At 41.0% G+C, this 15163-nt stretch overlaps 1 protein-coding gene across 7 annotated transcripts in view; it reads left to right on the forward strand.

Annotated features, from left to right (window-relative positions):
- The window catches only part of ABCB11 (ATP binding cassette subfamily B member 11), a 103441-nt gene that overhangs the window by 61746 nt on the left and 26532 nt on the right, over positions 1-15163 (forward strand). For all 7 annotated transcript variants that reach the window (XR_011246543.1, XR_011246544.1, XM_060016630.1 and 4 more), the window contains one exon: positions 10054-10218. Coding sequence is in view for 5 of the 7 variants with exons in the window: in XM_060016630.1 (XP_059872613.1) it covers positions 10054-10218 (165 nt within the window). In the remaining 2 variants the exon portion in view is untranslated. The remainder of the gene's footprint in view (positions 1-10053; positions 10219-15163) is intronic.

Raw genomic sequence — 15163 nt, forward strand, 5'->3', positions numbered from 1 at the left:
TCCTTAATTTCTCTTTCAGAATTTTCATCATTAGTGTATAGGAATGCAAGAAATTTCTGTGCATTAATTTTGTATCCTGCTACTTTACCAAATTCATTGATTAGCTCTAGTAGTTTTCTGGTAGCATCTTTAGGATTCTCTATGTATAGTATCACGTTATCTGCAAACAGTGACAGCTTTACTTCTTCGTTTCTGATTTGGATTCCTTTTATTTCTTTTTCTTCTCTAATTGCTTTGGCTAAAACTTCCAAAACTATGTTGAATAATAGTGGTGAGAGTGGGCAACCTTGTCTTGTTCCTGATCTTAGTGGAAATGCTTTCAGGTTTTCACCATTGAGGATGATGTTGGCTATGGGTTTGTCATATATGACCTTTATTACGTTGAGGAAAGTTCCCTCTATGCCTACTTTCTGCAGGGTTTTTATCATAAATGGGTGTTGAATTTTGTCGAAAGTTTTCTCTGCATCTATTGAGCAACATGTATCACGTTGATTGATTTGCGTATATTGAAGAATCCTTGCATTCCTGGAATGAACCCCACTTGATCATGGTGTATGATCCTTTTAATGTGCTGTTGGATTCTGCTTGCTAGTATTTTGTTGAGGATTTTTGCATCTATGTTCATCAGTGATATTGGCCTGTAGTTTTCTTTCTTTGTGACCTCTTTGTCTGGTTTTGGTATCAGAGCGATGGTGGCCTCGTAGAATGAGTTTGGGAGTGTTCCTCCCTCTGCTATATTTTGGAAGAGTTTGAGAAGGACAGGTGTTAGCTCTTCTCTAAATGTTTGATAGAATTCACTTGTGAAGCCACGTCGTCCTGGGCTTTTGTTTGTTGGAAGGTTTTTAATCACAGTTTCAATTTCAGTGCTTGTGATTAGTCTGTTCATATTTTCTATTTCTTCCTGGTTCAGTCTCAGAAGGTTGTGCATTTCTAAGAATTTGTCCATTTCTTCCAGGTTGTCCATTTTATTGGCATAGAGTTGCTTGTAGTAATCTCTCATGATCCTTTGTATTTCTGCAGTGTCAGTTGTTACTTCTCCTTTTTCATGTCTAATTCTATTGATTTGAATATTCTCTCTTTTTTCTTGATGAGTCTGGCTAATGGTTTATCAACTTTGTTTATCTTCTCAAAAACCAGCTTTTAGTTTTATTGATCTTTGCTATTGTTTCCTTAATTTCTTTTTCATTTTTTTCTGATCTGATCTTTATGATTTCTTTCCTTCTTCTAACTTTGGAGTTTTTTTGTTCTTCTTTCTCTAATTGCTTTAGGTGTACGGTTAGGTTGTTTATTTGAGATGTTTCTTTTTTCTTAAGGTAGGATTGTATTGCTATAAACTTCCCTCTTAGAACTGCTTTTGCTGCATCCCACAGGTTTTGGGTCATCGTGTTTTCATTATCATTTGTTTCTAGGTATTTTTTGATTTCTTCTTTGATTTCTTCAGTGATATCTTGGTTATTAAGGTGTGTGTTATTTAGCCTCTATGTGTTTGTATTTCTTACAGATTTTTTCTTGTAATTGATATCTAGCCTCATAACGTTGTGGTCGGAAAAGATACTTTATACGATTTCAATTTTCTTAAATTTACCAAGGCTTGACTTGTGCCTCAAGATACAATCTGTCTTGGAGAATGTTCCATGAGCACTTGAGAAGAATGTGTATTCTGTTGTTTTTGGATGGAATGTCCTATATATATCAATTAAGTTCATCATTTTTAAAATATCATTTAAAGCTTGTGTTTTCTTATTTATTTTCATTTTGGATGATCTGTCCATTGGTGAAAGTGGGGTGTTAAAGTCCCCTACTATGATTGTGTTACTGTTGATTTCCCCTTTTATGGCTGTTAGTATTTGTCTTATATATTGAAGTGCTCCTATGTTGGGTGCATAAATATTTACAATTGTTATAACTTCTTCTTGGATTGATCCCTTGATGATTATGTAGTGTCCTTCTTTGTCTCTTGTAATAGTCTTTATTTTAAAGTCTATTTTTTCTGCTGTGAGAATTGCTACTCTAGCTTTCTTTTGATTTCCATTTGCATGGAATATCTTTCTCCATCCCCTCACTTTCAGTCTGTATGTGTGCCTAGGTCTGAAGTGGGTCACTTGCAGACAGCATATATACAGGTCTTGTTTTTGTATCCATTCAGCCAATCTATGTCTTTTCATTGGAGCATTTAATCCATTTACAATTAAGGTAATATCGATATGTATGTTCCTATTCCCATTTTCTTAATTGTTTTGGGTTTGTTATTGTAGGTCTTTTCCTTGTCTTGTGTTTCCTGCCTAGAGGAGTTCCTTTAGCATTTATTGTAAAGCTGGTTTGGTGGTGCTGAGTTCTCTTAGCTTTTGCTTGTCTGTAAAGGTTTTAATTTCTCCGTCGAATCTGAATGAAATCCTTGCTGGGTAGAGTAATCTTGGTTTAGGTTTTTCTCCTTCATCACTTTAAATATGTCCTGCCACTCCCTTCTGGTTTGCAGGGTTTCTGCTGAAAGATCAGCTGTTCACCTTATGGGGATTCCCTTGTGTGTTATTTGTTGTTTTTCCCTTGTTGCTTTTAATATTTGTTACTCGTATTTAATTTTTGATAGTTTGATTAATATACGTCTTTGCATGTTTCTCCTTGCATTTATCCTGTATGGGACTCTCTGTGCTTCCTGGACTTGATTAACTATTTCCTTTCCCATATTAGGGAAGTTTTCAACTCTAATCTCTTTAAATATTTTCTCAGCCCCTTTCTTTTTCTCTTCTTCTTCTGGGACCCCTATAATTCGAATGTTGGTGTGTTTAATGTTGTCCCAGAGGTCTCTGAGACTGTCCTCAGTTCTTTTCATTCTTTTCTCTTTATTCTGCTCTGCAGTAGTTATTTCCACTATTTTATCTTCCAGGTCACTTATCCATTCTTCTACCTCAGTTATTCTGCTATTGATCCCATCTAGAGTATTTTTAATTTCATTTATTGTGTTGTTCATTGTTGTTTGTTTCATCTTTAGTTCTTCTAGGTCCTTGTTAAATGTTTCTTGCATTTTGTCCATTCTATTTCCAAGATTTTGGATCATCTTTGCTATCATTATTCTGAATTCTTTTTCAGGTAGACTGCCTATTTCCGCTTCATTTCTTAGGTCTGGTGGCGTTTTGCCTTGCTGCTTCATCTGCTGTGTGTTTCTCTGTCTTCTCATTTTGCTTAACTTACTGTGTTTGGGGTCTCCTTTTTGCAGGCTGCATGTTTGTAGTTCCCGTTGTTTTTGGTGTCTGTCCCCAGTGGCTAAGGTTGGTTCAGTGGGTTGTGTAGGCTTCTTGGTGGAGCGGACTAGTGCATATGTTCTGGTGGATGAGGCTGGATCTTGTCTTTCTGGTGGGCAGGTCCACATCTGGTGGTGTGTTTTGGGGTGTCTGTGGCCTTATTATGGTTTTAGGCAGCCTCTGTGCTAATGGGTGGGGTTGTGTTCCTGTCTTGCTAGTTGTTTGGCATAGGGTGTCCAGCACTGTAGCTTGCTGGTCATTGAGTGGAGCTGGGTCTTGGCATTGAGATGGAGATCTCTGGGAGATTTTTGCCATTTGATATTACGTGGAACTGGGAGGTCTCTTGTGGACCAGTGTCCTGAACTTGGCTCTCCCACCTCAGAGGCACAGGCCTGACGCCTGGCTGGAGCACCAAGACCCTTTCCTCCACATGGCTCAGAATAAAGGGAGAAGAAAAAGAAAGAAAGAAAGAATGAAGAAGATAAAATAAAATAAAATAAGATAAAGTTATTAAACTAAAAAATAATTATTAAGAAAAAAATTTTTTAAGTGATTAAAAAAAAAATCGGACAGACAGAACCCTAGGACAAATGGTAAAAGCAAAGCTATAAAGACAAAATCACACACAGAAGCATACACATACACACTCACAAAAAGAGAAAAAGGTAAAAAATATATATATATAGTTGCTCCCAAAGTCCACCTCCTCAATATGGGATGATTCGTTGTCTATTCATGTACTCCACAGATGGAGGGTCCATCAAGTTGATTGTGGAGATTTAATCTGCTGCCCCTGAGGCTGCTGGGAGCAATTTCCCTTTCTCTTCTTTGTTCGCACAGCTCCCAGGGGCTCAGCTTTGGATTTGGCCCCGCCTCTGTGTGTAGGTCGCCAGAGGGCGTCTGTTCTTCGCTCAGACAGGATGAGGTTAAAGGAGCAGCTGATTTGGGGGCTCTAGGTCACTCAGGCCGGGGGAAGGGAGGGGCACGGATGCGGGGCGAGCCTGCAGCAGCAGAGGCCGGCATGACGTTGCACCAGCCTGAGGTGCGCTGTGCGTTCTCCCGGGGAAGTTGTCCCTGGATCATGGGACCCTGGCAGTGGCGGGCTGCACTGGCTCCCCGGAAGGGGAGGTGTGGAGAGTGAGCTGTGCTCGCACACAGGCTTCTTGGTGGCGGCAGCAGCAGCCTTAGCATCTCATGCCCGTCTCTGGGGTCCACGCTGATAGCTGTGGCTCGCGCCAGTCTCTGGAACTCCTTTAAGCAGCACTCTTAATCCCCTCTCCTTGCGCACCAGGAAACAAAGAGGCAAGAAAAAGTCTCTTGCCTCTTAGGCAGGTCCAGACTTTTCCCCGGACTCCCTCCCGGCTAGCAGTGGCGCACTAGCCCCTTCAGGCTGTGTTTACGCAGCCAACCCCAGTCCTCTCCCGGAGCTGCGACCGAAGCCCGAGCCTCAGCTCCCAGCCCCGCCCGCCCTGGCAGGTGAGCAGACAAGCCTCTCTGGCTGGTGAGTGCCAGTCGGCACCGATCCTCTGTGCAGGAATCTTACCGCTTTGCCCTCCACACCCCTGTTGCTGTGCTTTCCTCCGCGGCTCCGAAGCTTCTTCCCTGCTCCGCCACCCGCAGTCTCTGCCCGCAAAGGGGCTTCCTAGTGTGTGGAAACCTTTCCTCCTTCACAGCTCCCTCCCACTGGTGCAGACCCCGCCCCTATTCTTTTGCCCTACCCAGGTACCTGGGGAGTTTCTTGCCTTTTGGTAGGTCTGAGGTCTTCTACCAGCGTTCAGTAGGTGTTCTGTAGGAGTTGTTCCACATGTAGATGTATTTCTGATGTATTTGTGGGGAGGATGGTGATTTCTGCGTCTTACTCTTCTGCCATCTTGAAGCTTCTTCATTTGGTCTTCGTTGCTGTGCACGGGCTTTCTCTAGCTGCGGGAAGCAGGGGCTACTCTTCGTTGTGGTGCTCGGGCTTCTCATTGCAGTGGCTTCTCTTGTTGCGGAGCACGGGCTCTAGGCACGCGGGCTTCAGTAGTTGTGGCACATGGGCTCAGTAGTTGTGGCACGTGGCCTATAGAGCGCAGGCTCACTAGTTGTGGCACACAGGCTTAGTTGCTCCGCAGCATGTGGGATCTTCCCGGACCAGAGCTCGAACCCGTGTCCCCTGCATTAGCAGGCAGATTCTTAACCACTGTGCCACCAGGGAAATCCCAATCATATTCAATTTTTGCATTTTAATTTTTTCCCCCTAGTTTCTGGGTAAATATTCGACAATAAAAGCAAGAGCGTTAGGAAGGAAGTAAAAGAAAATTCAATTTTGTTGTTTTTTTGAAGCTGGTAGATGGCTCAGCATTGTTACAGAGAACAATCAGATTTCCTGGAGGTCTGAAGATCATGTTCCCAGAGTTCTCATGAGGCAGGGAAAACTCCGAAGGGAGATATTTAAATAAATGGAAACCTAAATCAAATATAGAGATTAGTTTTAGAGAAACAAAAATGTTCCATAACCCAGTGTAATTTTATTAAGTTGACACTCTGATTTCTCTCTCTAGTTAAGGAAGGAAAAGGAAGAAAGGAAGAAAGTGACAGGGACACCAATACGATTTTGCTAAAGCTTGAAGCGAATAGAGGTCTTATGCTTATATTAATACTTCTCATTTGTAGGATAATTATATTAGAATCTTTTTGATTTAAAAATTAAGTATCTTTTAAAAGTAAACAACAGAATCAGGGTTAATAAAATTTAATCCTGTTTGGTTAAAGTATGGACTTTCTCATCCAAGTACATTTTAAAGTTTTTTAATAGTTAACTAAATTCTGTAAGATTAAGCACTGGCAAAATTTTTTTTTTTTTCTTATTTTGATGAAGAAGCTCTAAACTGACCTTCTGTTAATTGGGAGATGTTCTACCTTCTGTGGCAGTGCAAAAGTTTTACTTATATAAAGGAGTTATCTCCACCTTGTGGTCTCTTAGAGTTTTGACTCCAAAAACTTCAGGAAATGGTTTTAAACGTCTGTGTTCCAAACTCTAAGTGGGGCGTCTGACCCAACATCTCATAGTTAGCTGGTGACAGAGCCATGACTACAGCCTGTTTTCTCTTCTTCTCCAAGCTATACTCTTGGCTCTCATAAATGGAGTCAGATCTTAGTTACAATGCTGACAACATTAAGAGTAGGATTAGGGGAAACCTGCAGGCTAGAGGTTCCAGTCTCTGATATCTAGGCATCTCTTTTAGGGAAACTAAAAAGGTAGAATATATAGGAGATTGAGTCAAGGTCAAGTATTAGAAATCCATAGCTTCATCACAGCTAATTTGGAGACAGGGTTTAGGCAATGGTTGAGAGATAGGGCAGAGGATCTATAAAAATGACTATCAGTTTTTGGTTATTTGGAGAGTCCTTGCTTCTTGGTCATAGTTACCATTTACTATCATCATATCTTAAAGTCGTTATCGAGGCAGGAGACCCCTATGGATTGGCATGACAAAGTCAATGTAACAAAGTATAGAAATCGGGACATAAGATTTAAGTAGGAAGTTATATTTTCACCTGACCTACACAAGGAGATGGAAGGAAGGAAGCTGGAAAAAGCTCATTGTCTAGCATTGTACCATCCACATTGTAAGTGAGTGATCACTGTTTTTTAAATAAATGTTTTGTTGCATGTATGCGCCACGAGCATAAAAGCTTCATTCATTCTTTCATCCAATAAACACTGATTGCACACCTATCACGTGCCAGGTATTGTGTTAGGGATGCAAAGATGAACAAGAGCCACTGTCCTTCTCCCTGCACTGGAGCTGCTAGCAGGATCCTTCATGACATATGATAAATAAATGAGCACTGTGCAACTTGACATTGACACAATAGAGGCAGGAACCCTGCAGTGAGGAGGCATATATAAACTTTTATAATTGTATCTCTCTGTGAGTTACTGGTTTGCTCTACATATATATATATATATATATATATATATATATATATATAAAATCTTTAGCTTTTTAGCTTTTTTTAGATGAGTAAATTCATTTTTAGCTTTGCAAAATCCCAGAGGTAAAAACCCTTCTGTACATAGTGACTTTAATTTTCTTTTATTCTTCTACTGTCTTTTAGCAATATTAAATAAAAGTCAATCAAAAGTCAATTACTCAGGGACAGATTTCCTATTTTTGCATCATTCAGTCTTAATAGCCTCATCTTTTTGGGAGTTGGGGCATAGTTTCCTTTAAAGTCAAATTTTTAATGAAAGGGGAAAAAAGAAAATTACTCAAATTAATTAAATTTTGCTTCCTGTTAGCCTATCTTGGAATGTTAACTACTGGACAAAAGGTACTTCATACTGCTTTTAGATGTCTTTGGTTTTGTTGTTAAGGTTTAGGGATACCTTCAGATATCAGAAGAACAGGGAGATTTGTATCATGTCAGACTGTGGGTGGACCACCCTGTGGGACAGTGGTTCCAGGAAATATTGGAGTTTAATGCCCCTAGATGGTATAGCACAGCTGACACTTTCAAAATGTTCAAACATGGCACCCCAAACATTTAGTTCTGGAAGGAGTTTTGGAGATTGTGTACTGCTGAGGACCTCAAAAAATGGGCTTTGTCATCAGAATTACCTGAGGAGTATTTTTTAAAACACAAATTCACACTTAGGCTTCCTAAAATAGAATTTCTGTTGATGGGACCCAGGTGTCTGTAATTTTAATCTTCGACCCACATGAGTCTGGTAAGCATCCAGAACTGGACACCAACCACTGTTTAGAACTGTAAAGGGTCTGATATTTTGCTCTATTGCAAGCTATAGCCTGACCCAATTTCATGGATGCTGGCAGAATACACAAGAGCTCTGCGTCGGAGACAAACGACCTTTTACTCAGAGCACAAGCAGGAGCCAGAGTAGAGCATTTGCACTAGTTCCCCAGCCCAACCCCACTTCCCGTTAAGTTGATGCAAAGAGAGCCAGATGATACCAGCAAATGAACGGGGAGAGGAATCCTGGGCTTGAGGAACCTGATGTTTTTATAATGGGCAGTAAGCACATCTGTCCTTTTCTTGGGATGGAGACACTACCTCTGTCCTCCAAGGCTATTTGCTGTACAAATTTCCTTGAAGAGATAGCCTGAACAAAGGAAGTCAATGCCTCTTTTCACAAGATGTGCAGAATCATGAGAGACCCATAGAGAATTGTCTTCCCCATGCAACTTTCCTTTCGAGGAGGAGGTAACTGAGCCTCAGAGAGTTAAAGAACTCAGTGATATATTCCATGAGTGGCCATATGAGGCTCATCCAAGAACCCCATTCTTTCTACACCTGTTTCCCTCATGCTTTCCCAGCCACCTGTCTTCCTCTCTGCATTGATTTCCTAGAGTTTAGTAAGACGTCAGAGATGAAATCATTGAAGGATTTGCTGCATGAGTGAGTAGTAATGACAAGTGCAACTGTTGAGGGCAGGCCAAGAGAGAACTTGAGACGGAGGCATTGACAAATCTATCACCAGCTGAGCTGCCTTCGTCCATCCTATTTGGCTTGCAACTAGAATGAGAGGGACACCAGCCTTTTATTTCAATTGACTTGGTAATGTAGACTTTGACTTTGGAAGCAAAAGTATAGTATTTGAAGTTCCTTGCTGTCTTCTGTTCCTGGCATTCAGCTCCCTAAGGGGTAAATGCGTATTAATGAAAGAGAGCACTAATAGTTTTGTAGTCAATTTGCTGTAGACGTTTTTAGTATATTTTAATAGAAAAAGTAAAAAATAAACCAATACAGATCTATATACGTCACCTAAAAGCCTTTCTCAAACAAAGTGGGCAATAAATTTAACAGATTATTGAATAATGGGTCTAAAGACCAAGCACTGAACAATATCTATAACAAGGAAAAATGATGGTAAAAACGATGATGTTCTGAATATATTTGCCTTTAAGAGGATAAAAATTTGCTAGCTCTGACACTTTAATGGCAACTAAAGAAATTGGAGGGGCTTCCCTGGTGGCGCAGTGGTTGAGAGTCCGCCTGCCGATGCAGGAGACACAGGTTCGTGTCCTGGTCCAGGAAGATCCCACATGCCGCGGAGCGGCTGGGCCCATGAGCCATGGCCGCTGAGCCTGCGCGTCCGGAGCCTGTGCTCCACAACGGGAGAGGCCACAACAGTGAGAGGCCCGCGTACCGAAAAAAAAAAAAAAAAAGAAATTGGAATAGGGAAATTTTGAAATAGTTTTTACTCCTTGTGAAGAAAACGCAGAATTTAGAAATCCAAATTGATTACCATTTACTTCTGGGCATTAATTAAGGAAAACCTTAGAGAAAACATGCAATTGATAACCGTCGACACCACTTAATACATTTTTTAAATTATTTTGCCTTGTTTAGATACACTGGCCTGCCTTAGAGCTTTAGCCAGTTACAAGATTTTAGAGCTTTGACATTTATGAAGGACATATCTTGAAAATTTCACAAGTCCTCAAATATGTAAATACCACTATAGCACAAAAACTTTTTAAAATTGGGGGGTTATTTTTCTTACAGATCCAACATATTTATTACTCCCCAAGAGTTAATACCTATGCAATTGTGAAATGAGAACTACGAGCTCACCTTCAGATGAGCAGACACTCTAAGATCTATCCTATCCAAGTCACAGCATGGTGGCAAGCAATTCAGAAAGATTTTTCACAAAATAACGAATCACTTCGTCTCATAGATCTTTAACACCACTCATAACCAATCAAACCATGACTCAAATCTGTGAATGCCAAAGGGTCTGCTGTATAACAAAAGAGGATATGCAGAAATTTAGATGATTAATGTAACTCCCTCTTCCCTCAAGGACAAGAACATTCCTGTGGAAGAAGAAATTGAACCTGCCCCAGTTAGGAGGATTCTGAAAGTTAATGCTCCAGAATGGCCCTACATGCTGGTAGGGGCTGTGGGCGCAGCTGTCAATGGGACAGTCACACCCTTCTATGCCTTCTTCTTCAGCCAGATTCTTGGGGTAAGCAAACAGCTGGACCAGCTTTATTCTCCTCCTGCCTTTGGTTTGTCTATCAGTGGATATTGTCGTTTTTGATAGGTTGGCTCTTTGTTGTAATGGACTTAGCTCTTTTTTATTTTTAAGCTTTTTTTTTAGCTCTTTTTTCTCATCTCTAAAGGATTAAAAATGTCTCGAGTCTCCATCACACAGGAGGCAAGAAGGTGAAGCGGCATTTCATTTGGGCTGGCAGCACCCTCCAACAGGCATCGTGTCTGTAAAAACAACAGCACTATGGCTGCAAATTTAGTGTCAAAAGAGGGCAGTTTACCTATATGCAAACCAAATCAGAATGCAAAGCAGGTTGGTTGAATAATACAAAAAGATTGGGGGGCCATTTTGATCTTGCTGAACAGCTGAGGTACAAAGTTTGACTTGTAATGGCAGGTGTTCATGCATGTTGTATTATGCTCTTCTCTTCCGCTGGTTGCACCATTGAAATGGGGAGGTGGGGAGAAAACAGGAAAAGGAAGAGAGAAGTAAAATAAGGCATGGATAAAGGATAAGCTTATTTCAGTTTCTCACCTCCTAGGAGTTTTGATATTCTCCATCTGACTTCATTGTTATAATACAATAATAATAATGACTACAAACAATAATTAGGCGCTATCTAAGAACTTGGTATACGATAGCTCACTAAACTTTTCTAATAACCACCTGTGGTAGGTATCCTTATTGTTCCCATTTGACAAAGGAGCAAACCAAGGCGTAAAGAACTTAGGGGAGTGAGTGGTGGATCTGGGATTTAAATCCAGGCAGTGTGACTGCAGAGCCAAGTTCCAATAAAACCTTATCATTGCAAAATTAGTTCTCAATAATGCTATCACATCTTCTTAGTTGAAATTTACACACACACAAATCCTGTGAGATCAACAAGGCGGCAAACCTAGAATCTAGACAACTGTAACAACTTGTTCAAGGTGACACAGGGTCACATTGGGCGATGGGACCAGGACTAGCACCAGCTTTTTTGAAGGATTTGTGAGAGTCCTAAGTTTTAGTTTCCTCCTCTGCTGTTCTTTCTCTCTTGCGGTCTCTCTGGCAGAGTTCCTGACCAGAAGTTAAGTCCCCTCAGGCATGAGGTGTATAGAAAGACTTGTATAGTCCACAAGCAAGATCAAATCAATCCTATAGGGATTCCCTGGTGGCACAGTGGTTGAGAGTCCGCCTGCCGATGCGGGGGACGTGGGTTCGTGCCCCAGTCCGGGAAGATCCCACATGCCGCGGAGTGGCTGGGCCCGTGAGCCATGGCCTCTGAGCCTGCACGTCCAGAGCCCGTGCTCTGTAACGGGAGAGGCCACAACAGTGAGAGGCCCGCATACCGCAAAAAAAAAAAAATCAATCCTATAGGGATGGCCTCAGCCACCGCTTCAATGTTCACACTGCCCCCTTGTGTTAAGTGAGGAAATCATCAGAAAGGTAGGAAATTGGAAACACAGGGGCCAACTCTGGTGAACTGAATTTCTGGTTATGCTGAAAATATTTTAATAATTAATTTATATTCATTAATATCTAGTAAATGCCATACCCTAAACATAATAGAAATGTTCTTTTATTCACTCAATAGGTATTTGTTGGTTATCTCCCCTAGATTAGGGACTTGGGAACACAGTGTCAGTCAGGGTGCCTTCCCTAATGCAGTTTCCAGTCTATGAGGAAGACAGACATTAAACCAAAAAATCCACTCATCAGGGCTTCCCTGGTGGCACAGTGGTTGAGAGTCTGCCTGCCAATGCGGGGATACGGGTTCGTGCCCCGGTCCGAGAAGATCCCACATGTCGTGGAGCGGCTGGGCCCGTAAGCCGTGGCCGCTGAGCCTGCATGTCCGGAGCCTGTGCTCTGCAACGGGCGAGGCCACAACAGTGAGAGGCCCGCATACCGCAAAAAAAAAAAAAAAAAAAAAAAAAAAAATCCACTCATCATTCATCAAATATTTACGCATCACTTACTGTTTTCCAGACACTGTTGCTGGTATTAGGAGGAGCAAGAAAACCAGAGCCCTCCTGCTCTCATAAAGCTGACATTCTACCAGGGACAGGCTCTGGAAATGCATTCCACTGAGCAGTGATGCAGATGTAGAGCGTGTAGGGGGTGGCACTGAATCTGTTAAGACCCAAGACTATGCCCTAGATGTTCACTTTTAAAATAATTCCAGGATGCCAACTTCTTTGCTGATCATCTCTTTCTCTCTTATAAATGCAGAGTATGGAATGCATTCACTCAACTTCACCCAAACCCTGTGTATGAACTGCTTTGGGAAGAGTCCTGGGTTCCCTGCCAGGAGACTCTTTTTCTGCCCTGGGGTCACATCATGCCACTTCTCTGGGTCTCAGTTTCCTTAACTATACAAGGAAGGATTGGCAAAGATGATCTGTAAGATAACTTCCAGCTCTAGTGGTCTATGAAATGGCCAAATCAAAAAAAATTTGATGATCCAGTTATAACCCCTGCCCTTGGTTATTGGTGGTGAGAATATTCTCTGTGATTCTTCTGGTCACAACCAGGAAATCCTAGCCTGAGCAATTCAGCTTTTCACTTAAGGACCGAAGGATCAGAGTAGCAGGATCTAGTTGGTGAAATCCAAAATCTGCTCATCGTTAAGGCTCTCACAGGGTTATATTTGCTAAGAGGATAAAGCTTTACTATTTTTCTTCTTTGATAAAGAAGGTTGTTTTTGTGTGCCTCTTAGCATAATTATCACATATTCATCAGTGGGTTCATGATGCTTTCTTTCATCTCGTAGGGTATAATCATGAGTCAGATAATAGTCTGGTTTTAATTGCACTGTTTTCATTCTGACATATCTAAAGGGCACAATATTCACAGTTGGTACTGAGACCACAGTTTGGAACGAGGACCCAGCAAATGATTGGGCGTTAGGGGCCTGGTTGCTAATCTAGCGAAGCCTCAATGTACACGTAAAGCATAATTTCTCTGGTGCACTTTCCCTGGGTTTATTTGACTTGGAAAAGGTGCCAAGTGTTCCAAGCACTGCAGTTTGGACATAGCGTGCTGGGGAAAAGCATGAACGCTGGAGTCAGCCAGCCCTGGGCTTGCCGCCGGTCTCTGCTCTGTGCTGTCTGCATGCATCTGGGCAAGTGATTTCCCCTTGATGAGTCTTAGCTTCCTTATCTATAATATAGGGCGAGAAAATCTACCTCACTGGGTTGTTTTAAGAATCCTAATTTAAGGAAATCCTCATTTAAGTTAAAGTAGGTTAAGTAACACATTTGCATCTGGTAAATAGCAAGAGTCTAGAGAATGTTCATTTTCTCCTTAAACAAACTTACCTTTACAAAATGATGTAGATGTGTGCTTGAACTACAGCTAGTCTAAAAACAGAAGAACCGGGGGATGGGCAGCCCTTTGGGTTGCATTTCAGTAAGAATGTACAAAGAACTCATGCAGTAGAATTTGTCAGTGGGGGTGGGGGTGGGGGGGGGAGGTTACAGACAGCTGATGCCCAATCTTGAATTTAATATTAGCCAAACATTCTTTTTTAACCCTGAGAAGACGGGTAATATCAAGAGCCAAGAGAGCGTGCCCAGAAGAAAACCACTGCACTGGAATCTGGAAACCAGGCATTTCCTTATCTAATAATAACCACCAGCTAAATGAACTTGGACAAAGGACTCGATCTTGTGGGCTTTAGTTTCCCATCTATAAAATAAGAGTTAAACTGGCTAACATGCAGTACGATAGTCCATGATTATAATAGGTGACCTTAGAGAGGAATGAGAATTGTGGCATCACCGTGTGGGGTTTATGGGGATTTGTATAGTGATTTTTAAAACCAAACTGAAATATATCTTTAAGTCCTTGTGTTTGTAAACTGTAAAGTAAACTTACATGAGTTATTCCATGGTGGGGTGAATGACTGTGGCATCTTTTGAACCCACTTCATTCATTAAGAATGAATGTATTCTTTATTGCTAAGAACCATAACGGGCCCAAAAGCTCTGTCCTAGAAAGAGTACATCTCATTAACTTAGAACCCCTCCCCCTACTTTGGAATTTGTGATCATTTCAACGGGTTACTTCTGCTTTACAAAAAAGGATTTGTTAATGGAGTAGTTTGCATTGTTTGTAGGAGATTTATTTGGCATATAGCAGGCATTCGGTAAATATTTGTTGAATAAATGGTTTCCTTTGAGCAGCTGCTTTCTGGCATTGTTCTAGTTACTCAAATTAATGCAGAGCAATAAGTAAGGATTTATTGTGCAGCTCTCTAATAAATAGCTTTTCTGAACTCTCACAGTTACCTCACTTAGTCTGAATTAGGAGGGTTTTGATGCACCTAAAATCTATTTCACTGTAGGGGGCGATGTCATTAGAATATGCAGCTATTCTTTCCATTTTCTTATTGCAACAGCGTGGGTCCCAGTCAGTTACTTGAGCATGTGCCTGTAAGTTCAGAATATACTTATGAGTATAGTTTACCACTTATTATAGACTGAAAAAAAACCCCACTCATAATTTCCATAGTTTTTTGAGGGGAATGTTTTCAGCTTCTGGTGATTTAGAAGCAACAATTTCAGCCTCTGATGGATGGAAGCTTTTCTGTCCTAAGACAATTCCAGTCAATGCCTTGATAGCTAGTTGCTTTTTTGTGTGTGTGCCAGCTGCTTTTATAATGATGCTATTATTTGTATATATATATAAGTAATCTATAAAACTAATAATAGGCGAGGTACCTGAGTATGAAAGCCATCTTTATTATTGGGGAAAGACATAGGTCATATTACTTTGAGTTTTGTCCCAGAATAATATTCTCAGATTCTCAAGTAACTCCCCCACTTCTTTCCTTCCTCCTTTCCTTCTTCTTTTCTTCCTTCCTTTCTTTTTTCCTTGCCTTATTATGTAAAGAATTTGAGGCATTTCATCATATTTTTCATCTGTATCAAAGAAA

This window comes from Delphinus delphis, chromosome 7 (genome assembly GCF_949987515.2).
Source record: "Delphinus delphis chromosome 7, mDelDel1.2, whole genome shotgun sequence".
NCBI lineage: Eukaryota > Metazoa > Chordata > Mammalia > Artiodactyla > Delphinidae > Delphinus > Delphinus delphis.